Source organism: Xyrauchen texanus, chromosome 19 (genome assembly GCF_025860055.1).
Source record: "Xyrauchen texanus isolate HMW12.3.18 chromosome 19, RBS_HiC_50CHRs, whole genome shotgun sequence".
Taxonomy (NCBI): Eukaryota; Metazoa; Chordata; class Actinopteri; order Cypriniformes; family Catostomidae; genus Xyrauchen; species Xyrauchen texanus.
In genome coordinates this window covers 9,732,518-9,760,101 of record NC_068294.1, presented here as the reverse complement: position 1 = coordinate 9,760,101, position 27,584 = coordinate 9,732,518, and the positions used below count along the sequence as shown (strand labels likewise).

General features: G+C 36.0%; 1 protein-coding gene across 1 annotated transcript; it reads left to right on the top strand.

Annotated features, from left to right (window-relative positions):
* Positions 1-447: 447 nt before the first annotated feature.
* On the top strand, positions 448-26,656 carry LOC127660001 (beta-1,4-galactosyltransferase 1-like). Its single transcript, XM_052150035.1, has 6 exons — positions 448-1,391; positions 4,901-5,136; positions 13,213-13,400; positions 18,110-18,232; positions 22,036-22,140; positions 23,961-26,656. The coding sequence occupies exons 1-6, from the start codon at positions 1,118-1,120 to the stop codon at positions 24,088-24,090; spliced, it is 1,056 nt and encodes a 351-aa protein (XP_052005995.1). The 5' UTR covers positions 448-1,117; the 3' UTR covers positions 24,091-26,656.
* The last annotated feature ends 928 nt before the right edge of the window (positions 26,657-27,584 follow it).

The window sequence follows — 27,584 nt, the reverse complement described above, 5'->3', positions numbered from 1 at the left end:
CGAGTTTCACCTGTAGTTGAAGCGGATCATTCAGGTTTAACGTAACATTGAGATTCATAATAGTTGTCAGCTGATGGCGCTATTTTGCTACTTTTGTGTTTGACAATCGTGAGAAGACGCACTGCTGTGATCGTCTAAACGCTATCTTTAAAAGGGTGGTGTCATGGAAAGAGGGGGCGTCGAAGTTCCAGAATAGCTCCTTTAATGTATTTATTCAGTCGACATTCAAAAACACACGTATACACATACATCCTCACATCCATACGCATAGCTCTTACTTGGTTACAAACCGTTAAGACACGTTTTGCACTATCCCTTGCACTAAATGATGCTTTATTTTGAAATTCTTCCCTTACTCTGGTAGCTGGCTTCATGAGATAACGCAATTGTACGTCAGCTCACTCGCTGATCTATAAGTCATAACCCGCAGGAAACTCTCGCGCACAGTGTGTACAGATCAGAATCAGCGCTCAACTCTCACAGTTACAGTTGGAACCTGTCCGGAAACTTTTCGTCATCGTCTCCGATATCTCGCAAACCCAAGACGCGAAGATATATAACGGAATTTTTCATTGGGGATTTGAGGATTATATTATGTTTAAGAAGATACCTGCTACCAAAGTTTAACTCCATCTGGATTTCGTAGGGTTTTACCTCTTGTTTCACTGCCGTCAAAGTGACTTCTATAAGCTTTATTTATATGCGTTTAAACGTTCATCATGCTCACGAAGATTAACGTTTCAGTTTCGGCATAGTTCTAGTTTTAGAAAGGGTTTAACTAACGAAAATAAACCTTATATATCGGATCGCATTTATTAACGGAGAACTGAGCAGAGATATTGAATAATTTAGGGTTTTAGTGATCTCGGTCGATATGTTTATTTAAGAAATCGATTAATATTACATGTTACAATTGAAACATAATTTATGCAATATATGACAGGTTTTGTGCCTTCAATTGATTATTAGTAGCTATGTTCCCTGAAAGCATAGCAAATTGGAAATACATAGGAAGTGACTGGTTTAGACTCTAAATAACACTTCATCCAACGACATTATTTGTCCTTTTGTTTGACTTGAGGAGATTGTGTAAAGCTGTAATATTTCGACTTTTACAATGCGCGATGCAAATGGGAACTTCAGTCTTTTGCACAGGACTTGCTCTCTGGTGGTGCTGCTGTGTTTCCTGCACATCTCTGTCACTCTCATATACTATGTTAGAAATTCAGATTCAAGGCCAACCTTCCTGCAAAACCAGCAAACGCCACAGATCCACAGAAAACTGAACGAACAGAAGGTCTCTACAGAGGAAACCAGCCCTCCTTCTGTGTCTAATGGCACTGAGACAGAGAGAAAGATGGAAACATGTCCTGACAATCCACCTAAACTGGGTGAGCTGCTGTTGGTAAAGTTGCAAATATGTAGTTTAGTTTTATGGCACGTCTATTTATTAGATCGTACATGCTCAGTGAAACATTATGTCATGAAATGTTAGTTACTCTGAATTGTTAATCAGTCTCTTCTATAATAATCAGTGGGTCATTCACATTTATACCTTCAATTCGTGTCTGTTGGAAGAATCTCACAAAGAAATGTCTTGGAGGTATTTCACCTCAAAATCACAACAACAACAAAAAAGAAACAGTGACACTTTACAATTTCCATTTGTTAACATGAGTGAACAGCATTAGTTACCATCTTAATACAAAGTCCAGTAAAGATAAAAAAGCTAAATCAATAATCCGTGTGAATATCTTTGCTTTTAAAACAGCCCCAATTCTAGTCACACCCCGATATCTCGCATTTACACTCGGTATGGACAAAAGTGTCCATTGTGTTTAACTCTGATATTTACTTAAACAGCCTCGAGCATTGGCTAAACCCAAAATTATGTATTAATAAATCCCCTTTGTGGATTGCGAGGGAGGTTAATACACTCGGTGACCTATATGAGAGTGGAGTATTCACATCTTTTGAAGCTTTGATTCAACATATTAGGATTCCCAGATCTCAATTTTATAAGTATTTACAGCTGCACCACCTGCTCTGTATTGTTTTTGGGAGTAGCACACACACTCCTAGAGCGGGAGATACTGTGGGAGTGGTGATTACTGCTTTTGGATAAGGTCATGAGGCATCAGTGTGTTACTCCCTGTTAATTAAGAGTCTGGGTGATGGAGCTTTAACTTCTAGCAAGAGATTATGGGAGATTTAAACTTGGTATTGGAGGAAGGAGTGTGGGCTAGGATTCTGAAAAACGTGAAGTCGGCATCTAGAGATGCAAGGGTTCACCTTAAGCAATTTAAGATTTTACATAGATTCTATTGGACCACTTCTAAATTGTATAGGCTTGGTCTTATGGTCACATCGATTTGCTGGCAATGTCATTCAGAAGATGGAGACACCACCCATGTTTTTTGGGGATGTGTTAAGATCCAATAGTTTTGGTCGAAGGTTCAGCGCACTCTGTTTTCGTTTTGCCCCAGACTTTGTTTATTGGGTGATGGGGCAGTCCTGAATGTGGGTGGTAGATATATGGAGAGCTGAGTCCTGACCTGCGTGATGATTGGCAGGTGGGTAATCCTCAGGGTATGGAGGTCATCTGGTACACCCTTATTTCATAAGTGGTGTGTCAAGTTGGGCAGGGTGGCAAGTTTGGAGAGATGGTATAGAAGGCTGGGTAACCTGGATATATATACATCAGGAAGTGGGGTGGCTATCTGGCCTTTTTGGAGGGCCTTTTTTGTGTGTTGCTGCATGGAATCAATCAAAATTGTTAATACAAAAAAATAAAAAGAGCCCCAATTTTCCTAGGTACACCTGGACACAGTTTTGCTGGTTGTTGCCAGATAGGATGTTCCAAGCTTCTTGGAGAATTCACCACAGTACTTTTATTTATTTAGGCTGTCTCAATTGCTTCAGTCTCCATGTAATCTCAGACTGACTCTATGTTCAGTGGGGGGCTTTGTAGGGGATATGACATCTGTTGCAGGGCTTCCTGTTCTTCTATTCTAATCTTTTCTATTTGCAAAAGTAATGTTTGTAGTGTAACATTTATGTTTCATATTGACACTAAAGCTAAAGATATAAATAACCATCTTAAGACAAATGCTTTTGTGAAACATCTTATGTTATGTTCTGTTAATCAGAAGGTCATTGGTTCGAACCCCATGGCCACCACCATTGTGTCCTTGAGCAAGGCACTTAACTCCAGGTTGTTCTAGGGGGATTGTCCCTGTAATAATTGCACTGTAAGTCGCTTTGGATAAAAGCGTCTGCCAAATGCATAAATGTAAATGTAAGTCTTATGTGCCTAAGATTTTGCACAATAGTGCGATCACATTGCCTTTTTGCAGTATCATTCAGCACAGTTTAGTGTTTCTGAGAAAGTGATGGTTCATATAAATAATATGACCCGTCACTTTGTGTTCACTGTAATCAGATTCCAAAAACAAAGGCATGTTTTTGCAGCTGTCGAGACCGTGGATGTTAAAGTTGACTTCTCTGTGTAACTTTTGTTGACCGTATGGCTGATCTCTTATATGTTACTCTAGTAGATTTCACATTATCTACTGATGCTCATTCATTTATGTTGAAGTGCCTGAATCTTTAGACCTGTGTGTCACAATGAAAAATGATTGAGAAGTTTTGTTACACTAGTGGAAAGTGTATAATAAAGTAATTTGATAGCATTACCTGTGTGTTTAATAATGAGACATATACAGATTATTTTTTGACCGTTATGGGGGTTTAAATGGCCGATGCTTGCCAGAGAGCAGTGTAGTCGGCATAATGCAGGCATATACAGTATAATGTACAACTTACTGACATAAAATAATACGCCAACAAAATGACTTTAAAGCTGAAGTTGTGTAATTTAGTCAATGTTGAAAATACTTTCACCTATCCAAGCATTATATGTGGAGACAAATGTATTTGTAACTATTTGTAGATTGATTTTCCCAGAAAGTATACACACTGTGGCTCTATGATGCAATCAATATATTGCTCTGTTGGTTTTAGCATCCTGTTTAGCCAGACACCGCAACACTGGCTCAACTAATGGTGTATGTTTGGGGCGTGCCTATTTGCTTCTTTTTTATTGTTATTATTTTTAGCAATTCTGTTCAGTGACACTCTTCGGCTTTAAAGGATTTATTTGTACACAATATTTACTCAAAACAAAACTATAATAACCTTGTCAATAATTGACATGACTGTTGTCAGTTTTTGGAAATGACACAAGAGGAACTACCATAAGGAGGATTCATTTTGCCCTATTTATAATAAATATTTCATTAAAAGCATCAGTATATGTCTTTTAATAAATGAATGCATCTGTCAATAAATAATTAAATCATGAAATGTGTCAAGAAATGCATCAATGTCCAAAGGAAATTTTATTTAACATGTTATTTGATTAATTTGACACATTTTATGATTTATTTATATTTTTATTTATTGACCCATATTTTTGTATTTATTGATTGCTATACGTTTATTTATTGACATATTTAATTATTTTGTTTATTTTAATTACATGAGTTATATATTATAATTAATATAATTATATTATAATTGAAATATTTATGTCAATATATATTGATGCTCAATGTAATATTTATTTATAATTTTGGCACAATAAATCATAGTACACCTAATGCAATATTGTAACTGACGCTTTTAACGATTAGTTAATTGCAGCAGCTGTAAACTTTCTTTTTTCGTAAACTTGTTTATTTCGATTAATTGTGCAGCCTTAGGTTGAAGTATGTAAACATTTCAGAACATGTTATGTGTTAAATGAAAAATTTCCCCCAATTGTCCACTGATAACTGTGTTTTTACATTTGTTATATATTTCAGAGTCTATAGATTTGCTTGTGTCTTTTTTTCTGTAGTGGGTCCACTTCGGGTTGAGTTCTCTGACCCCGTCACCCTGGACCTGGTGAGGGAGCAGAACCCAGCATTGCAGCCCGGTGGGCGATTTAAACCCGAAGACTGCATCGCCCAGCAGAAGGTGGCCATGATCATTCCCTTCAGGAGCCGTGACGAGCACCTGAAATTCTGGCTCTATTACATGCACCCCATCCTACAGCGCCAGCAACTGGACTATGGAGTCTACGTCATCATCCAGGTTTGTCTTTTCACCAGTGGTGCAGTAAAACAGAATGTTGTAATCTTTGACCTCAGTAGTTGTTGCAAATGCTTTATCTCACACGGGTTCAACGGCCTCTGGTACAGTCTGATCTTGATTAGTCTTAGGGTAAATTCCTTTTTTGTTTAATCGACTTTAAGGAATAGTTAACCCACAAATGACACTTCTGTCATAAATAAATTGACTTTATTCTGTCCGCTGGTTGCTATTTTCCATGTAATTACATTGAATGGTGACTGAAGCTCTTCAAGTCATAATAAATACATTCATGTTATTTTAATTTAGCTTTTGTGTCCTTTTTGAAGCTTGAAAGCCATTCATTGCAATTGGATGGAAAAAAACAGCTTTCGCAACTCTTAAATTTCTTCCAATTGTGTTCCAAGAAAGAAAGTCTGTAAAGTTACATATATTTTTGGGTGAACCAATCCTTTAATTGGCATTTATTTTCTCCTAATAATTAAGGCAGACTAAATGTACATAGAAATTGTGACCCTCCTGTTGCTCTTTCAAAAAATCTTCAAATATGGTGGGTCAGACTTGACCACAGTACTTTATTCAATAAGAGACTAAGTGTGCCATAATCTTTGTTTATTCATGTCAGTTGATTGGAAATGATGGTTCACAATAAGTCTTTCTGATAGTTTCTCAAACATCAGCGCCGATTGACCTCAAATAAATGATCTAGTCTGTTGAAAAATTAAACTGTATGAAAATTCAATACCTGTGGTTGAGTAAGTTTTTCTTATGCAACACTCTTGTCATTAGTAATGATAAGTTGCCATTAAGCCTGACTTTGTCACATTACTCACTCCTTTAATTTACACTGTCTACTCCCATTTGTTATCTGGAATGAAAACTCAGGCATGTTGAGACATGTTTGGTATGTTTTAGTTCTGTGAGCTATGTTCTGAATGCCCTGATTTCTTTGTTATTAATCCTTTAATGTAGCTCAAAGCATGTTATTGTTGAATTTGTCAAAACCATTTCAACATGTAGGCTCGGCTGTGCTTTTTTCATAGATATAACACATTATTTTGTATGTTTAAGTCATAAGTCATGGCACAGCTGGGACCAGAGTTGGGTGGTTTGGTCATAATTTGAAGGCGTATTTCTTTTGTAATCATTTAAAACAAAAACTGTGTCCATTTATGTCAGATGTCAAATTAAACGGATAGTTCACCCAAAAATGAAAATTATTTCACCATTTACTCGCACTCATGCCATTCCAGTTGTGTTTGACTTTCTTTCTTCTGCTGAACACAAATTACAGATTGTAGAAGAATATCTCAGCTCTTTTGGTCCATACAATGCAAGTGAATTGTGATCAAAACTTTGAAGCTCCAAAAGGAAACATAAAAGTAATCCATAAGACTCCAGTGGTTTAATCCATGTCTTCTGAAGCAAAATGAAAGGTGTGTGTGAGAAACAGATCAGTACTTGAGTCTTTTTTTTACTCAATCTCCACTTTCATTTTTACTACCATATTCTTTTGTTTTGGGTGATTCACATTCTTAATGCATATCGCCACCTACTGGACAGGGAGTACATTTTATAGTAAAAAGGACTTTTAGAGATCTTTTTCTCACCCACACATATCATATTGCTTCTGAAGACATTTATTAAACCACTGGAGTAATTTAGATTACTTTTATGCTGCCTTTGTGCTTTTTTTGAGCTTCAAAGTTTTGGTACCCATTCTCTTGAATTTTAAGGACCTACAGAGCTGAAATCTTGTTCTAAAAAAAGATTTGTTTGTGCTCAGCAGAAGAAGAAAGTCATACACATCTTGGATGGCATGAGGGTGAGTAAACAATGAGAGAATTTTCAATTTTGGGTAGAATATCCCTTTAATAAAAATTCTAAAGATTGAGAATGTATTCCCTTTTATCCTAAGATTTTATGCCATAATACAGAATGTGTAACTAGGGCTATAATAGAATATTAATAATAATATCAGATGTTACAAATAAAAATAAGAGTTCATTACTAGGACAATTTTTGCCCCCGTATTTTGAATATGGGTGGCATTTTTGCCCTAAGCCCCCTCTAATTTCTGACACTGAAGACTGCACATTTCTACCAATCACATTAATTCTGTAACTGTCCATAACATTGTACTGGAACAATGCTGGGATGTCAGGGCTCCAGACTAAAAAAAAAAAAAAAAAAAAAGACTTTAAGGAGCCAACTGAAACATTAAGGAGCCAAATCACAGAATTGCTCATTTAGATTGCTGTTCAGAAACAAGATAGAAAGCCGAAGAAAAGGAAGTCAGCTGATAACCCATTATTATACTGTAGTTGTGAAGATAAATTTGCATTACCTTTTGTCTCATATATGTTCACACCCCTTTCATAATTTATATAAAGAGATAAAATATTTTTTTATTTAGTACTTCAGAATCTACATTACTGATAATTACATAAAGTATAGTATGCAATTGTTGTCTGTAGCATCAATGAATGTTTGCACCTTGTGTAATTGTTGTGTACAAGTCCCTCAATAGACCTTTTTCACACTCCGTGTTTTGGAACGCTGAAGTAAATGATTACAGCGGTGAATGGGAGATCACAGCAAATATTATTTTCACTTACACATTTGCTCCAAGAGCAAAAGAAAAAATCCACTATTATATTTGAATGACTTTCCCGAAGAATACAAAAAATAGAGAGCAGTGGATTAAGACAGTCAGATGGGAGAAGATGCCATCAGAAAATACTCTCTCAGCGGCTGTAATAGAAACCTCCTCACAGCTGTGGTAATATAGTTTTTAAACTAATTCCAGGGTAATATAACACAAAGCATAATGTTATAAACCTACACTCAATATTTAAAAAAATGATCATATGAAAAAGTTTGCTAGGTTTACACAGTTAAATATGGCGGATACACGTCATCAGAGTCTGTGAAAAAGGTAAATTATCCTAAGTGTCAAAAGCTTTAAATTATTTTAAATAGTTTTAAAATATTGCCTTAGTCTTTCTTTACTGTTAATGGATGGCCCCAGACACAGAGACTAGAAGAGTGCAAATTGAATTAAATCTCAGATTCAGTTTATTGTGCTACTAGTATCCCAATCAGTAATTACCAGATGAAAATAAAGTGGTACACAATACAGGACTTTAAATTATAAAGAAGCCCAAAATATACATGGGACTCTTATTTTGAAATGCCTGCGCTGCCAGTTGTGTGTTCACTGATGGCTAATTAGCTGACAAAGTGAATCTGACTCAAACTGCTTACCTGAGCTCCTCAGTTCTTTTCAGGTGATTCATGAAAAACACTTGATACAAAAGAGTCATTTGTTCGCGACTCTCTTGTGCTTTTAGTTTGTTGTTTCTTGGGGGCAGCGAGCTTGTCAGAAACAGAACGGGTGAAAAGTGGCGCGAGACAAACTGGTGCACGCTCTAAAGATGAATTCAATAACTCACAAGATGATATCTGACGAAATCACATATGAACACACACAACCAAGTACTGTCGCAATCAATTATTCTGGTCGCGTTTGTGACCATTTTAATTGCAGTCTGGAGCCCTGAATGTTAAATAAGACCGAGCACCTCGGCTCGTTTCTTTTAAAAATCTGCAATTTTCAGGCCTGGAAAGTCATCTAAAAAGTTAAATGTGGGGGTTTGTGGCTTTGAGTCCTTGAGGCCGTTTATCTGCTGGTGTACTTGCAAAAGTTGACAACTAGTTTTTAGCAGATAAACATATTACAGTAATTTTCTTCCGGATAAACAGACGAAAAATATTGATGAGTGCATTATTGGGGAGTGAAATTTTCTATACAATGAGAACATTCCTAGTTTGTTTAATTGGGTAGAAATTGCTTTTTGTCAGTCCAGTGATTACAAAGAAAATAATAAGTAAATAAAAAAATACTTATCCAGTAATGACTAGAAATTCATTGGTCATAAGGTGTGGGAAACTCTTGTGTTTTACTTGAGACTCACAAAGAACAGATGTCGTCTTCAAATCAATTAGTCAGTTCTCAGTGGTTTGGAAATTTTCCAAAGAAAACAAAAGACTACTGTGTTTCATAAGTGCGGCTTTGCGCTAAAACATCCTAATGTGCATTATCATTGGGCTTTGTCATGTCAACAGCCGTTTCTCTGGGGTCTTTCAGATTGTTTTCTCAATTTAAACGCAATCGTTCTTTCTAATTTTTCTCTTGCTCTCTTTGCTACCCCTTTTCCCTGCACCTTGCATTTTTTCTTCCCTTCAATCCTACATTCCTTCTCCTCTTTCTGTCCAAACCTAACCCATTTTTACATGCGTCAGAGACCCTTGCACTCAGGAAAAGGTGAGATGTCTGCTTGCTCTCTCTCTGGCCAATCACGGTTCGCCTCACTGGCTGCGTCTGACGAATGGTAATGTTGGCCTCTTGATTATCTGTTTTCTCTGACGTTTCTTGATTTCTCTCTTTTTCTTTGGTGTGTTTATCTGTCTGTATCTCTTAAATCCTGACTTCATTTCCTCATGAATGGCTACATTTTGTATTGCAAAAAGTGTATTTTAATCTAATCTTTTTGGAAGACCACACTGTAAAAAATATCTAAACATGCTTTAAACAAGATATATTTACTGGAGGCAAAATTGTGCATGATTAAAAATACTAGTTTCAGAAAATACTTTATATAAGCTATTGACAAATAACGTTGTCCAAGGTGATACAAATTTGAAATTATATTAATATTCAAACATATTAATAATGAACACACATATATTTTTTTTAATTAATAGAGTATTTTTAAAAAAAATCATAATAATTAGCACAAATATCAAGACATTTTCTTAGGGTTACTTCACTGGACCTGAACAAAATGTGCCTTTTTATAAAAATGAAAAAAATATCAGTGATTTTATTTTATTTATTTTATTGTCTCTGGACTGTTAAACCAATTAAAAATGTTTTACTTTATCCTCCTGAGACCCGAGCATGACTGCTGTGTGCATTTTCTATTTCCCTTTTTGATTTGTAACTAGTATTACCTAATGAACAATAAAACAAATATAAATTGTAGAGCAAATTTTTCTATTATTCTATATTTTCTATTAACATATATACATTTTTCCTAAAAATTGATGTCCACATACAGTGTGTGAACAGCGGGAATAAGTTGTGAAAGTTAAAATAATATTAAGCTATAGAAAGTAAAAAAAATTTATTTATTTTTTTTATCATCAAATTGATTATTATGTTTCAAACATCACAGGCATTACATCAGAAATTAGCATAATTAATTCTGATTCAAAGTAATGGCCAGCATCATCCAATCACTGCCAACCATGATAAAATAAAATTATACATTATAAATTCTGAATCTATTTACTGATTACAATTGTCCCATGTCTCCCAACCATGTTCAGTGATTCAAACATCATCAGCAGCTTGAAACTAAACTTTTAATTGGAAGTTTGGATTGAATGCACTTAGCTGCATAGAGAGCTTTAGGATGCTCCCTTGCTCCTTATTTAGTGAATGACATAACCTCCTATGTGCTGTCTGTCTTCTGGTCTCAGAACAGTTTGAAATGCACCTTATTTTCATCCTAACTCCATATAAAGCCTCTGAAATCTAAATATTCCCACTTTTGGATGAACCCATTGACTCTCACTGTGAAAATACACCATATATTTAGGAATGCATTTAATAATGTTAATGAATGGAACCATATTGTACAGTGAAAATAAAATATAACCAAATGTATATGAAAATTAAGCAAAATGACCCACAGATGTGTTAATGTTGAAAGTTATTGAAAAAAAGAATAATAATTATGTCCAAAAAGCTACAGTCTAGAGTCTTTTGAACAGTATTCAGTTCGTCCACACATGTGGACGTGAGGTCACATGAAGTCAAGGCCCAGAAAGAAATGCAAAACAATGAGCGTCACGTCATTGACCCATATACATAATTACGTTTATTTTACACCTTCATATACCATATACCTATACTTTCATATCCTATTGGAAAAAAAATGACATCGGTGGAAGACAAATAAACTTAATTCAAGATGCATTCTCTGAAAAAGCTTTATATCTAATGCAGTTTTGCTTCTCAAGTAAATTGGTCAAGTTTGTATCTTGTTTAGATATTTTTACTGGGAAACAAGCAAAAATACTGATTTGGAAAAGGCGAAGTTTTTCAAAGTTTTGATTGCATTTTTTTATCTATGTGATTACTATTGAATCAATTGATTGATTGGTTGTTTAACCTCTTTTTATTGTCTCTGCTGAAAAAAACAACTTGTTACCTGTTTTCAAAAGCCTGCATACTATTTCTCCCAGCCCTATGTGAATAACAAAGCTCTTCATCACTTTCAGTCCTTTGTGTTTTGATTTCTCAAGAGTCTTAATCCCCTCTTTAGTTCCATTTAAGTCACTAAAAATATGTGAAAGGAATCCTTCAGTGATACGTTGTAGATCAGATCTGGGTGTTGACATGTGAGACTACCACATAAGGTCCACTGAAAAGCTTGCTGCAGAAAAGGATGGTCTGGTTCTTTTACTCTGAAAGCACAGTCTACATCTTCTGAAGGGCAACCTGTCTCGGTTTCCTGTGTATTATAAAGGAGAGGTTGGCTCTGTCTGTTGGGTGCACGGGGGGTTAACAGATAACTCTGCACCCCTGAGGGTCCGCTGTCATTAAATTTCATTACACAAGCTCAAGTGCTGTTGTGATGCACTTCAGATGAAGAAAAAGGGACCACATCCATTAATCATGAGTCACAGTGACAAGAGAGACCCAAAGCCAGTGGAAAGACTCGAATGATATGAGTCAATTTGGAATCAGAAACTTTCTGTCCTGCTGAACTTTCAGGTTTTTCAACATCTCCCTCAAAAGAAGTTCACCCTAGCTACTACAGTTGATGTTAATCCTGTAAAATAAGATTTATTTTAAACATTGTAAGCAGCTTTCAGAATCTTACAGCGCCACTCCACCACTGTAATCCAGACACCTGAATCATCTCTTGTGGCGCTTTTCCACTGCACGTTACGGTTTGACTCGCCACAACTCTACTCGCTTTACCTTTCTGTGCTTGCATTTCCATTGCAGTTTAGTGCCGCCTCAACGTGGGTGGGCTTATAGGCTGATCGTCATAGTTGCGCTGCCTCTACTGCCGTGACATCATCTTAAACATGACACAAACTGACCAAAACAATAACATGACCGCTAGCTGTTAGCTACTAGCTCATTGTGCTGTATAACAGTTAAATTGGCCTGGTTGTTTTAGAAGCAAGCTTCCAGTAGCTGGTCAACTAAATAAATTGAAGCTTTCAAGCACAGTATAGCATTAACGTAACAAAACATACCATCCTCCATCGTGGCTGCATCCAGGATGCTCTCCCTCCAGTTGCTTGCCGGTTTAGATACCGTCTATTTGGTCGAACCACTTCCACTTTTCCTTGATGGTTCACATTTAGTATCGGCTCGGCTCGCTTGGAACCTCGACCGAGGTGGTGCTAAAAAAAAGTATCAGGAACCAGGTACTATCCACAGTGTAAAACCCCCACTAGAAAAAGCGAGATGAGTCGAGTTGTACTATGCAGTGGAAAAGCCCCTAATGTACTGAAAGTGCCGATTGGTTAGTTTTGTTTTCCTATAAAAAATTGGAGTCCCTTTTAAAATACAATACATTTTTACATGAAACAAGTCAAAATCTATATAGCTGTTGTAATTGATGTTCCGATATTGTTTGCTTCCAATATTGGCCTAATCAGACTGAAGCAGATCCGTTTAGAAAACAATATTGTGCCCCACTAAATGTTTGTCACGTTTTTTTCTTTCTTTCATTTCTGTCCATCTCACACCAGTCTTGACAACTGAAACCGGTGAGGTGTGTTTGTAGCCCCACAATAAATAATCTCTCGAACAACTTCCTTTATTGTTGTGAAACCAATTGTATTTGTCCAGAATGACTAATTAAGCCTGACTTTTATGGCTAAAAACTGAAGTTTTATGTTTATCTTTTTTGCATGCGTCAAATGTGGAATTTGTAGTACGCTTTCTACTATTGCTTTTTACAAGACTTCCTCTCTCCTCACTGGCAGGATGGAGATGAGACGTTCAATCGTGCCAAACTCCTCAACATCGGTTACGCAGAGGCTCTGAAGGAGTACGACTACCAATGTTTTGTCTTCAGTGATGTTGATCTCATTCCCATGGATGATCGCAACATCTACAAGTGCTTCAATCAGCCCAGGCATCTGTCTGTTTCTATGGACAAGTTTGGCTTCAGGTATTTCTGGTGTTTGTTGATGTTGTCTCATTTCATGGATTAATAACACATTATGAATTACAAAAGAGTAAGCTAACAAAAGAAGCATGGTATTAACATTAAAAAAAAATTCTGGATGTGTATCATGGTTGTACCATGGTATCGCCAAAATATTATATTGTAATTGCTGTGTGTATGTAAGTGTGAATGTGTAATATCAAGCATGGCTGCTTATAGGAATATTTTTGGATGGTTTCCACAGCAGTGTGGCCTCAAAAGGATGATGTAGACAACTTAACAGCTCAGAGCACTTTTTTTTTTTTTTGTTACAGCAGAATTTAAAGGATTTTTCAAGTGCTAAAACTAAATTTAAGCTTCACAGACTCCGCTTTTAAGTGCGTTCCTGAAAAGTTTTTCGGGAATTTTTTTTTATTGTGATTTCCAGGCTTGGAATAGTCATAAACACATTAAAATGTCATGGAAATTTCTATAGTGAATATATATATATATATTTTTTTATTTTTTTCTAGTTAGCAAAGCTAGTTAAAATTGAATCTAAAATACAATAGCTAAAAAAGCTCTTTTTTTTTTTTAGAACAATTTACAGTATATGAAATGTATAAAAGACAATCCATATCCTTTAATCACAAAACACTGGAAAAGTCGTGGAAATTCGTTGGTCAAAAGACGTGGAACCCTGATGGTAATCGATGCACCAAAATATCGGCCACTGAAAATGTTCTTTGTTCAGCCGAAAGAGAGAAATGCCTGAAAAAGCTAATTTTGTTCGGGTCAAATGGAGCAACTCTTAGAAAACGTCTTGAGATTTTTTACTAAAATAATCATATTTGTAAAAAAAAGAATCACTTTAAAATATATTTGAAAACTTTTTGTTATAATTAATGGACCTTCTTTAGCAACGTAAATGTAGCAAACTTTTTTATATTTCCAAGTATTTAAATAAATATGTTGTGTAAATGTATAAGATTGCACACTTGTATTACCCTGGAATAAGTTTTAGAAGTCAGTTACTTCTGTGATGAGGCTTCTACCACACCTGCTGAGGGAGTGACAGGAAATGTGGCCTGTTTCTCTCTTCTTACTGATGTTATGCAGCGCTGTATATTTTTATCTTCTTCTGCAAAGTTGTGAAATCATAATCATAGATTTTTGGTCTTTTTCTGTTGGAGCAAACGGGTAAGCAAAAATGTAATTTGCTGTGGTCCCCCATTCACCACCATTCAAGTTTAGCCAACTATGAAGACTTCTGCTTTGTGGCACACGGACGTGTTAAAAGGGTCCATGTGCACACACTCATTTGTTCAAGTTCATGGAAAGAATTTGAATACATTTGACTTGATATGCATGACTGAATTTGTAGTTGTGAAACCAACGTGTTTTTAAAGGAATACTTTAGCTTCAACACAAGTTAAGCTCAATCGACAGCATTTGTGGCATAATGTTGATAACCACCGGAATTAATTTTGACTCTTCCCTCTAAATCTGGGTTACAATGAGGCACTTACAATGGAAGTGAATGGGTAAATGTCTGTAAATGTTAGAATACTCACTGTTTTAAAAGTATAGCCACAATACATAAACAACATGTGCATTATATTTTAGTGGAATAAAATACCTTACTAACTATTGATGCACCTAAATGAAAATTCTGGGCCGAAATCGAAAATTCAGGATGCACTTGGCCAAAAACCGAAAATGACTTTTTTTTTTTCTTTCAAATACCTTTTTTCAAATAGTTTTTTTTTTTAATAATTGTATTAATATTATACTTTATAATTAATTTCCTGAATTTAATGAATATGAATTGAAAAACTACAAACCAATAAAATTATCACACTTTTATTGAAAGTAATGCACCAAAATTGGACAGAAAATACATTAAAACAATATTAAATATATTATATTATACTTTATTCAGTTCTTTAACAATCAAATTTAACAGATTTTTTTTTTAACAATTATCCAAATAATGTTACGTTCTAGAAAACTATAATGATATGGAAAACAGCAGTCAAGAATTGAACTTAGCAGCTCTAGTATAGCATCTTGCAAATACAAAACGTTTAAATATGCTACAGAGTCATTTTAATGAAAACAATAAGCAAAACACAGAACGGCAGAGGGCCTCTATTCTGTTTATGTAAATGTATTTCCACTTTAATATAAAATTATTGTGCAAAACAGCAGTAATAGAACTAAAACCAACCTCAAACTGTAAATGACAGATGTAGCCTCAAGTGAAGAACAAAGTTTTGCAGGGATAAACCCATTTTAATGTAATTGCTATACACATAGCAAATTAGACTGCTTTCTATTTAAGAAAAGTGGCAGATTTGCTCTTCAAGAACAAAAGTTGCTTGGCTTTCTGGCAGGAGAGATGGTTCCTCTCATCAAGAACTGAATAGTCTCTCTCTCTCTCTCTGTGCTGGTGCTTGGGCAGATGAATACCTGTGTGCAGTCCACGCAAGCAATGTAAGCGATCGTTGTTCATCTACCAGTAGTCATTAGGATTGTCGCGTTCACGTGATATGAGCGTGAAGCGATCGTCTGTGTTCCGCAACTGCTTTCGAGTCCTTGAATAACGTATAATGTGTGAGGAAGGGCACCCGGTGGAATTTCTCTGGTGCCCTCCTAGGCTAAGATGGTGCCCCCCTATTGAGTTGGTGCCCTACGCAGACTGCATAGTATGTGTGTAGGGAGTGGCGGTACTGCTTTGAAGTATTTCCACACCGCTGACATTGGCCTTTGCTGGGTAGCGGCGTGATAATGGCTAGATCGATTGAGAGTGAAACCTGAGCACTGAGGGGCGAGGAGGCATATTTTCGGCCGAACATTTTCGGTGCATCCCTATTACTAACCTTTTCTGTATAAAGTCATAGCCAATTTTATGAACTGCATTGCCATGACTACAGAATTGCATAAACTGTAATTAATCATTTAGGAGTTTTAACAGAAGAATGAAAGTGCATTTATAAAATTATAAACTTCAGATTTCTGCTTTTGAAACCCCCCAAAAATTGGCTCCATTGACTTCCGTTTTAAGTGCTTCACTGGAACAAAGATTTGTGCTTTTTTTTTTTTTTTTTAAAGAAAATGAGGAATTAAGTTTTGTGGTGATCAACATTATGCCACAAATGCTGTCGATTGAGCTCAACTTGTATTGAACCTGGAATTTTCCTTTAACTAGATTTTTAAAAGATTAATAATTTTTATCACCTTGGATAAACTTATTTGTCGATCACCTATGTATTTTATTAATATTTTCTTCTTTTTTTTTTTTCAAATATCCAATCATTTAAAAGTTGTCGGAGCCTAGATGTTATGGTAATAATGCCACCTTAAAGAAGTGTGTGGCAGGGCAGAGGGCGGGACTGGGTGTGTAGGATAACGACCCAGCCCCGCCCTCCGCCCTGCCACAAAGTGTAATCACTTAAAAGTTTTAATATACAGCTTTCATTTAGTTTTTCCAAACAATGTCTAATTTCAAAGAATGATTTGGGTTTTAGGCCCAGTTTTATGTTCATTTCAGTGCACCAGTAATCGTCAGCAGGCCACATAAGTTGTATTTAATCTGGAATATTCCTTTACCCCCCACTTACTCCGGGAGGACTTTGCTTGTAATAAACATAATGTATATGACATTCAATAAAAGTGGGAACTGAAAGATAAAGTAATATATCTCATGACTTGAGATATGAGTCTGATGAAGGCCCACTGAGAGCTCAACTCTCATAGGTGCAGCTTTTATTAATGACCTCCAGCACGAGCTTCAAACACACACACACACAATCCTAATTGAGTATGATGTGTTAAGGGGGTGTTTGTGTTTTATGTGTGTACTTTTGTATTTACTGTGTGTAATGAGGAAATTATATCTGATAAAGTTTTGGATTTAAAGCCGCACACACTGAAAAAGTTGTGCGTTTCTCTATAACATAGGTTGGCTCTCTTTTATAAGGTCTTTACATTGTGCAGCACTGTTAGCACATCCTGCTGGAGCCGGGTGGCTTTTTCCCCCTCAGAACTTCAAAAGCATCTGGATGTAATTTGTAATTTTCAAGAGTTACTGGGCAGAAAAGTCTGAAAAGTGTGAGCCAAAACCTGATGCAGGATAATATGTTTCTCAAACAGAGAAGCCGTTTGTGTAGAGCTAATGATGGTAAAACTATGATCATAATAGTGACCAAAATGCCATCAGATTGCCATTTGTAAATATTAGACAGGCTTGTGGCCTAAAATCATAGTGGAGATTTAATGCTTTTCCATGCTTTCCTGCAAAATTGCCCAGTATTTAAATTTGTGCCCTCACCATGAATTTTTGTTCCATGCAGTCACGAGATGCCAAAATGTTGCTATGTTTATCACTATGTGAACCTTCATGAGTTTGGGAAGTCTGAGCGACTCCCTTATACAGTGCAAGCACAGAATGGTAACTTGGTGGATTCACTTGGCTAATAAATGTGGTTGTCACTCCCAAACCTTTGCAGTGTGTACGTGGCCTTTGCAAATGTTCACAATTAGGCAGCTGATGTTTATGGGTTCATATTCAGTCCCCAGCCAGTTCTCATTAGTGCACCATCATTGAAACCGAGTCAGTTCCCTGTGGGGTAACAGCTAGCTGCAGTCTGCACTTTCTTCTGCACTCGACCATAGCAACTACCACACAGCACACTACTGTTCCTCAGTGTATTTCTGTCCCTCATCTACAGGTTGCCATACACACAGTACTTTGGAGGTGTGTCATCTCTGAGCAAGGAACAGTTCCTCAAGATCAACGGTTTCCCAAACAAATACTGGGGCTGGGGAGGAGAAGATGATGACATTTTTAACAGGTTTGAGACTTTTCAAAGTAGTGGTTGGCTGATACAGGTTTTTGTAAAAGCGGATGCCAAAATCTAGAGATAAAGGTGGGTTATGGCCGATTGATGGTGATCTATACAGTTTAATGATAGCAAATAAGATGTACACAACATTACTGAATTTAATGAAGACTTACCTAACCATTACTCAATATTTGCTAAAAAATGACTGAAGGATTTGAAAATATGCACTAAAGAGCTAATACATTGTTAGACACTAGGTGGAATGATGAATGGCAACATTCTGGTGTATGCCAAACAGTGTTGGGTAAGTTACTTGAAAAAAGTAATCCAATACAAATGAATTGCTAATCTAAATTTGTAAGTCGATTACTGATTAACTCATCAAAAAGTAATTACATTACTAATTATTGTAATATTTCATTTTTACGCTCCGCAAATTCAAAATAATGTATATATTTTCTCCTGGTTCATTTTCGTATGCAAGTGACACTCGGCACAGCACGTTTCTCCTTTATAAACACTTATTAGGGGACGCACGGCCTTCAGCTGTCTAAAAAAGCAAACCGATTTTTATGATTACCGTAATTTCCGGACTATTGAGCGCACCTGAATATAAGCCGCACCCACTGATTTTTAAATAAAATATTATTTTGAACATAAATAAGCCGCACCTGTCTATAAGCCGCAGGTGCCTACCGGTACATTTAAACAAATGAACTTTACTCAGGCTTTAACGAAACACGGCTTGTAACAAAAATAAATAGGATTTTACGAAACAGGGTGTGGCAGCGGGCGTGGTCAAGCGCCGTCCGGGAGAGAAAGCGGTAAGGACGCTTACACCTGAGCTAAATTATGTCTAACACCGGTGTCTAATTTCAGTAAGCATGGGGAGAGCGGCTTAAAAAGGCAGCAGCCACAGAGCTGAGAGAGTGACACACGTCAGTCTAGTGTTGGCGCATAGAAGAATTGAGAAACTTTATAAAATTGATTGTAAACATTGCTGTGGCCATTAAAAGCCTTACCTGGAACGTCAAGTGCCCTGCTGAAAACTGTCACACTGGTGCCCGTGTGACAGTTTTCCCAAGAAGGACATGTGAAGCAGGGCACTTGAAATTAGACACAGGTGTTAGACATAATTTAGCGCAGGTGTAAGCGCCCTTACAGCTTTTCTCTCCCGGACGGGCACTTGACCACGCCCCCGCTGCCACACACGGCTTGTAATAAAACATTTGCAGTAAATAGTAGCCTACCAAGAAAGTAATTGGTGACTATCTTCCTCGTCCTGTGCACTGAAACCACTGAAGTCATCTCCTTCGGTGTCGGAGTTGAATAGCCTCAGATTTAGTTGTCTTTTTGCACTGAGTCAGTTCCTCACGCTGCTGTTTCCAACGTCTTATCATCGACTCATTAAGACCAAGCTCCCGTGCAGCAGCTCTATTTCCTTTTCCAACAGCCAGATCAATGCGCCTTCAACTTGAAAGCAGCATCATATGCGTTTTCCATGTCTTTGCCATGGTGAGGGTGACAAAATTACTACCGTAATCAGAATGATGGGAAGTTTGAGCCTTCGATTTAATCTAAACAGTAAACAAAAAAAGTTGTTTGACCTTAACCCGTTCGGCAATTTCATTGGTCTAATGAAAGCTTCACGCCGCCAAAAAACTGAGCACGTCACAGAATATATATATTTATTTATTTTTTTTATAAAATTTGAAAGCGGGAAAAATCCATATATTAGCCGCGTCATTGTATAAGCCGCGAGGTTCAAAGCGTGGGAAAAAAGTTGCGGCTTATAGTCCGGAAATTACGGTACATAATTCATGTTTTAAATGTACTCTACTGAAATAAAATTAGTAGCAGCCTAATATTTGAAAATGTGTAACCCAAGTCATGAACCTAATTGAAAGTCAAAAAGAAAGATTATCGAAAATCTGATTACAAGAATTAAAAATGTAATGCATTCCACTACTTTTTATTAAAAAGTATTTAGATTCCAGTAACGAATTACTTGGTAATCAGATTACACCCACAACTGATGAAGGTCCAAATATTGTCCAGTCAATAATCCTGGCCGATATGGTCTATCACGATAAAGATTGGTCACGATGGTCTACTAGTTGTACAATATCAGACTAGCCAATTAGCAAGGTTGACTAGAATGTTTGTATTTTATTTTTTTGTAGTTTTAATATTTTTAGCGCTGACAGTATACTGTGCTATAGCCCTTAGATAGTTTGTATGGTAAAACTTTTGAGTTGCATCTTTAAATTGATCCTCCTTTTTTAAGCACGGTTGCAACAGTAATACAAATGCAGATGGATGTTTTGGGATGTTGGGTTATGAAGCTTGCTGGTTTTTAAGCATCTTGCACCATTTAGGCCAAAGTATACTTTGGTTTTCTGCGTGCCTCTACCATGGTTATTATAGTTTTGAAAATGTCACACTTTTTTATATATATATATATATATATATATATATATATATATTTGTTTCAGCTTTGTGTCTTGGATTGCAATTTAGTTGTAGTTGTGCATAAATAGTTTTTATTTTGTTTGTATTTTATAATAATGTCAATTTTTTATTTTGTTTTAGTGTAGTATTAGTTTTCACAACACCACAAAATATGATCTGTAACCAGAGGTGTGTAGTAATGTGCTACATTTAAATGTACCATAGAAAATGTACTTTCTAAGAGTAGGTTAATAGTGGGTACTTTTTACTCTTACTAAGTAAATTTGAATGAAAAATAATTACTTTTCCTTTGTTACAATGGGTGCCTTTAGTTGGATTACCGGTTTTAATAAAAGCGTAATTTTGGAGAGATTTTTGAACGGGACTTTTACGACAGCGGACCCTTACATTCTGTTCCATTCCATTGAGCTCCGTTCAGCTTAATGGAAACATGTTTGACCGGGATCAGGTGAACCCCAAACCAGCCTATAATTCAGGGCTTCCTTAAGACCAATTTTTCGACTAGTCATTCGGGCAACTCAATTTGACTAAGTATTTTTGCACATCCCTAATCACTAGTACAAAGTGTGGTCTAATCCTGAAGGACGCAGTTTAATGTGTTTTCATTGTAGAGCCGAGCCCTTGTCTGGCATACGTTGCAGTTAACCAAAGAAAACTCTGACCCAGCAAAAGGCGGAAATGCTGAGGTTTCTATTTCAAGGCACGCACATCCTGTTGCTGTGCTGTCAGCATGGCATTGCACAATGATAACCTTGACATGTGATACAGGGCTCATTAGCCTTATAGCTTTGTTCACACTGAAAGAGTAAAGCTACAAACGAATGGCCCAGCACAAGTTTTGGTATTCGAGAACTCGTTATTTGCTGTGGATGGCTTCATGTTTGTAGTAGAGAGATAAAGCAGGACCTCTTATCATTAGCTGGTCAGGAATGTTTGTAAGTGCAGAGGGAAGCTGATAGCTGTTTATTCTAACGTTTTGTCAGCATGTTTTTTTTCCTGCAGAAGAATACCCTTCCCCAGATGTCTTGTTTTTCATGTATTTGTTTGATTCAGGGGAAAGTAGAGGCAGCACAGGAAACTTGCTTGGGCAAACATCACTATTAGTATTGCTCATACTTTGGTTAGGGATTTGAACAAACCCCTTATCTAGAGCCGGATATCAAAGACTTGGGGCTGAGCTCTATTTCTCTCTATTTGTTTAGTTCTATTACAACTACCATAATGGTAGCTTACAGGAAACATCCTTTCACTGCCATTAAGCATGTGATCAGTACACTTTGAACTAGACATGATAATTATGGGTGTTCTCAGTCACTGAAATGAGCCAAATGTTTTCACAGGATTAGTGCCAAAGGAATGTCCATATCAAGGCCTGATGCGCTGATTGGGAGATGTAGAATGATTCGTCACGATCGAGACAAACAAAACGACCCCAATCCTCAGAGGTACATGAACATATCACAGCTCTCTACTTCAAACACTACCTGCTGTTCATAGCTGAAAGTAAATGTTTAAGCTACCTGATAAGCTCAAACTTTATGTTCCATTCTTGGTGCACTGTTCATACATAGAACTGTATGGAAAAAGACAAAACAAAACAGTACATTTATTTTACAGCAAATGTAACACTGTAAGGCCACTTCCACACTTGTACGTTTTTGTTTGAAAATGGATACAGTTAGCTTCAGAATGATGGTGATAGAATGCCTTTTTCCACCAATGAAAACGTTAGCCATAACCGCATACGTTGGAAAACGATGAAAACATTGCTTTTAAACTTAAACAGATGAATGTGAACATGGCCAAAAAGATTCTATTCTTAAAGGGATAGTTCACCCAAAAAATTGAATTCTCTCATCATTTACTCACCCTCATGCCATCCCAGATGTGTATGACTTTCTTCTGCGGAACACCATTTTTTTTTTTAGAAGAATATTTCAGCTCTGTAGGTCCAATGCAAGTGAATGGTGAACAGAACTTTGGAGCTCCATAAAGCACATAAAGGAAACATAAAAGTAATCCATATGACTCCAGTGGTTAAATACATATCTTCAGAAGCGGTATAAGTGTGGGTGAGAAACATATCAATATTTTTACTGTAAATCTCCACTTTCACATTTTTTTCCACATTCAGAAAGTAAAGGTGAATGTGGAGATTTAAAGTTAAAAATAACTTTAATATTGATCTGTTTCTCATCCACACATGTCATATCACTTATGAATATATGGATTTAACCACTGGAGTCTTATGGATTACTTTTATGTTTCCTTTATGTAATGTTTGGAGCTACAAAGTTCTGGTCACCATTCACTTGCACTGTATGGACCTACAGAGCTGAAATATTCTTCTAAAAATCTTCATCTGTGTTGAGCAGAAGAAAGAAAGTCATACACATCTGGGATGGGATGAGGGTCAGAAAATGATGAGAGAAATTTCATTATTGGGTGAACTATACCTTTAGATACATTTACCTGACAAGGAACTCTTCATAAGAATTTTGACTTGTTATAGTTGTTTTTAGAGAATGTACAGTGTATTGATTATAAGTATATTTTGTATTGCAGCATTGGCTGATTGTTTCACTTGTTGGAAAAGTGGAAAAACAAGTGAAGAGATTTTAAAGATAATTTTTTTTTAAGCTTGTTTTAAGCATCAGCCACAACATTAAAACCATCTGCCATCTCGAATTTACTCTGAAAGGTGCCAAAAACAAAAAACATCCAGTGAGCGGCAGTTCTGTGGATGGAAATGTTGTTGATGAGAGAGGTCAACAGAGAATGGCCAGACAGGTTTGAACTGACAAAGTCTACAGTAACTCAGATAACAGCTCTGTACAATTGTGGTGAGAAGAATATAATCTCATCGTGCTATTCTGGGATGTGGTTGGTGCTATTTTGGCAGCACAAGGGGGACCTACACAATATTAGGCAGGTGGTTTTAATGTTGTGGCTGATCGGTGTATACAAGTGAAGAAAAAACAGAACATAAATGATATGTAAACAATTCTTAATATCTCATGCAGTTTTTCCTAGCAGTTGAATTAATTTAATATTTTTTTAAACAGAAAACATTTCCACAACTTTTATTTTACTGATTTAATATAATCGATAATTCATTTAATTAATGGATAATAATGCCTGCTTTGTTATAATGGTTAACATGACTCTATTTATAGAAGTTACTTAGATATAAGAGACTTAAGAGGTTATTTATAAACTCTCACTAACATTTGCTTAATGTTAATTATGTAATTTCCTGTCACAGGTTTGACCGAATAGCTCACACAAGGCACACAATGAGTAAAGACGGGATCAATTCACTGTCATATAAGGTTGTTAACGTGGAAAAAGACCAGCTATTCACCAAAATCACAGTGAATGTGGGAAAACCATGATTATTCCTGCATTTAGACCAACCAAAGAACAGTGAAACATCAAGGCTGGCTGTTGACACCAAATGTGCCTTGACATTTCAAGTCAAATGGACGATTTTCAAAGTGGAGTCTATATTTTTAAAAGACATTTTATTGTAGTAGTTTTTGCCACCTTTGCACATTTGATGGTGAAAATAGATGTCCGAACCCCAGTTAAAACATGAGGGTCTTGGATGCTTCTGCTGAGAAAAGGAGTATGTCTTGAGCAATTTGACTGTAGCAGCATGTAGATTTCTAAAGCAAATCTCCTTTTGGTGGGATGTGTAAAGAATTGTGAGTTGTGTGGTGTATGGAATTATTTGTAGTTCGTGTTTTTAAAAGTCAATATTTGATGGGCCGATTCTGCTAATCTGCATGCTAAACGATTCAAAACAAATTGAGGCATAAACCAATTTAAGGATGAGGATTTTTGATGTGCACCTATAATCAGAAACCAGCAAATATTTCTTTTTGAGATTTTTTTTTTTTATTCATGCTTCTTTTTTTATTGTAAAATACACATCTCATTTTGTCTTATTCATTGCTGTACCAGGTAGTTGTACTTTACAGAGCCTTTAAAAATGACTTGTCTCTTCAACAGGGATGAGATGTATGAATGTAATTTACAAAATGTACCAGTATCCTGTTTGCTGGAGCACCAAAGTTTCAGCCATGCATTATTATATCTTAAGTGACAAGACATTACCCCTGCTGTGTGGAGCTTTAAATGGATGGTTCACATTCAAAAATAAGAATGATGTTATTATTTACTCACCCTCATGTAGTTCCAAACCCCTTATGACTTTCTTTCTTCCATAGAACACAAAAGGATTTTTATTTCCTCGCGCAGTTATGAAGATTGCAGCTTTTAAGCCTACAAACGGATGCAAAAGCACAAAAGTGTCCACACGAATCAAACATTTAATATATAATTCTTCTAAAGCCATGAATGCATTTGTGTGTGGAACAGGCCGAAATGTAAGTGTATCAAGTTGTGTGGGGAAAGAAAACATGTACATTATTCTAAATGAATCTTTTTGTGTTCCACAGGAGGAAATAAGTTGGGTTAAATGATTTGAGGGCGAGTAATTGAAAGAACTATTCCATTACTATCTTTGCTGCATATGTTTGGTTGCAAATCAATCAAATCAAATGCAGCACTTTTCAGGTTAAGCTATCTGGTTTTTTTTGTTCCTTTTGTTGTGTTGTTCCTATATTGCACAGTGAAATTCTCAGATGTATGCAGATTGCATAAGGGCACAAGTATATTCCAGCTCTGTATTGTATTGTAAACAGAAAGCCATTGAGAACTTTGTTGGACTGACCTGTTGAAACTTGCCTTTTTGTTTTCTCTCCCTCTTTTTTTTTTTTTTTTTTTTTGTGCTGGTCTGCTTTTAAATTTTTGTTTTGAACAAAGAAAACAATGTCTGATTATAAAGCCTGTCAGTGGAAACCAAAAATGCCTTTCAACTCTTACAGGGGACGAAATGCAGGCTGAGAAAATGAATGTAATTCAGCTGTTTGCTCAAGTGCATTTCAAGATGGAAACTAGCTGCCCATGTACAGAATGTGTAAGTCACATGGCCAAATGAGCGTTGTTGTTTTTTTTCCTCTGGGCCTTGCAAACTCTCCCATGCCTTATAAAAACTCCTTTGCACCAGGAAAGAAAACTACCTCTCTGCATGGCACAACACTCGCAAACCAAGAGATTAGTGGCATATGCTGTCAAACCAAACACTTAGGCAAATGATCCTTGTTTTTCTTAGGTCAGTTAAAGTGATGTTTAAAATCTTTTTGGACAATGGTCTTTCTTTAAGAACCAGCACATAATTAAGTTTAAAAAATGTTTTGTGTGTTTTTCTTTTCTTTTTTCCCAATATAGCTGCCTTCACAGCAAATGTTTGTTTGACCTGTTCTCTAATTCGTTAACTTCAAAGTAATGCTGTGATCAGGGAACATAATTGAAATGATTACATTGTGTTTGACCTTCTTCTTGACTTCATTGTGTTTTGAAATTAAAGATGGTAACATGACCTGTTTGGTCAAAGGCAATTATCATATTCTATGGCCTTTTCAGCAGAGCCACTGCTCACAAGAGAGCAGATAGGCCATTTTAACTTTCCATGCACACAAACCAGTTAAGCCTTGCCTAACCTCCTGCTAATTAATTATTGTAGACAGACAGACAGATGGATAGATTGATAGATAGATGATTTGATTGATTGGCTATGTAATTCTCATACTCACAAACTTCTATCTACCTACCTGTCTTTGGATCTATCTACCAGAAGGTTTATCTGACTATCTATGTGACAGTCTGTTTGATTATCTATCTAGCTGTTCATGTTTGAATATCCATCAAACTTTTGATCCATTAAATTTTGAACGACCTCAACATGTCGTCTTTGTGTAAAATAAGGTCTGTGGTAAACTTTTCTTGATGATAAGTGGATGTTTTGTTCTACAACATAAATTACACATGGTCATACCTGAACTTTTGAAGCCGCTGTGAGTTTTTTTTTTTTAAGTGTGGAATTTATATTGTAGAACAAAATGTCCATTTATCATCAAGAAAAGTTTAGCACAGACCTTATTTTACTCACAAGTTGAAAAAGTCCATTATCAAAACCCATTGGAAAATCAAGAGGGAACCCATGGTGAATTATGTTCAGGGTTTTTGGATGAAGGATGCCAAATAATGATTAAAATATATATATATATATATATATATATATTATTTTTTTATTTTTTTCAAAAGAAAATTTTTGTCCATTTTATAAAACCTATAAGTAACTCAAGACTGAATATATCCTGAAAATCTCCTTGCAAGGGACCTACGTTCAAAAATATAGGCAAACATGTTTGCAAAATTAAAAAAAATGGGCTTTTATGTTGTCATTACCAATAGCAAAACAATATTCTTATATTATTATACAATAACATTTACTTTGCATTAAGTTGATTGTGTATCTTTTTTAAACACTAATAGAGTAACGTTAGATGTTTAAACCCAAAAGAGAAATCAGTTCAATTTCATTTCCATACAACTACACAACAGATATTGTTCCGAAGCAGCTTTACAGAGAATATTACCTTACGGTCTCCTTTGAACAAGCTACAAGTGACAAACCTCCTAAACAAATATATATACACAAAGTACACAGTGTCCATTGCATGGAAGGAGAGAAAATAAGGGGAAAAAAGGTCAAATTCTGTAAATATTAAAAATGTTAATTAATTTGTTTATTACTTTTTATTTACATTTTTTTCATCCTGAAATTTTCTTCGCCTATGGCCTCCTGGGGGTTCAGCCCCCAGTTTGAAAAATACTCTCTCAGGAAAGTATTTCTATAAATCTAAAATGATCTTTTGTCATACTGTATAATCCACAACCACGCCAAACTCCTTGGCATTTCATTTTCTAAAAAAGACCAACATCAATTGTGACAGTTGATGTAAATTATAGCCTAGATAAA

Excerpts from the sequence above, each read along its gene's own strand:
- LOC127660001 (XM_052150035.1), top strand. The coding sequence starts at position 1,118 with ATGCGCGATGCAAATGGGAACTTCAGTCTTTTGCACAGGACTTGCTCT. Across the intron at positions 13,401-18,109 it reads ATGGACAAGTTTGGCTTCAG|GTTGCCATACACACAGTACT; the intron begins GTATTTCTGGTG and ends CCTCATCTACAG. Across the intron at positions 18,233-22,035 it reads GATGATGACATTTTTAACAG|GATTAGTGCCAAAGGAATGT; the intron begins GTTTGAGACTTT and ends ATGTTTTCACAG.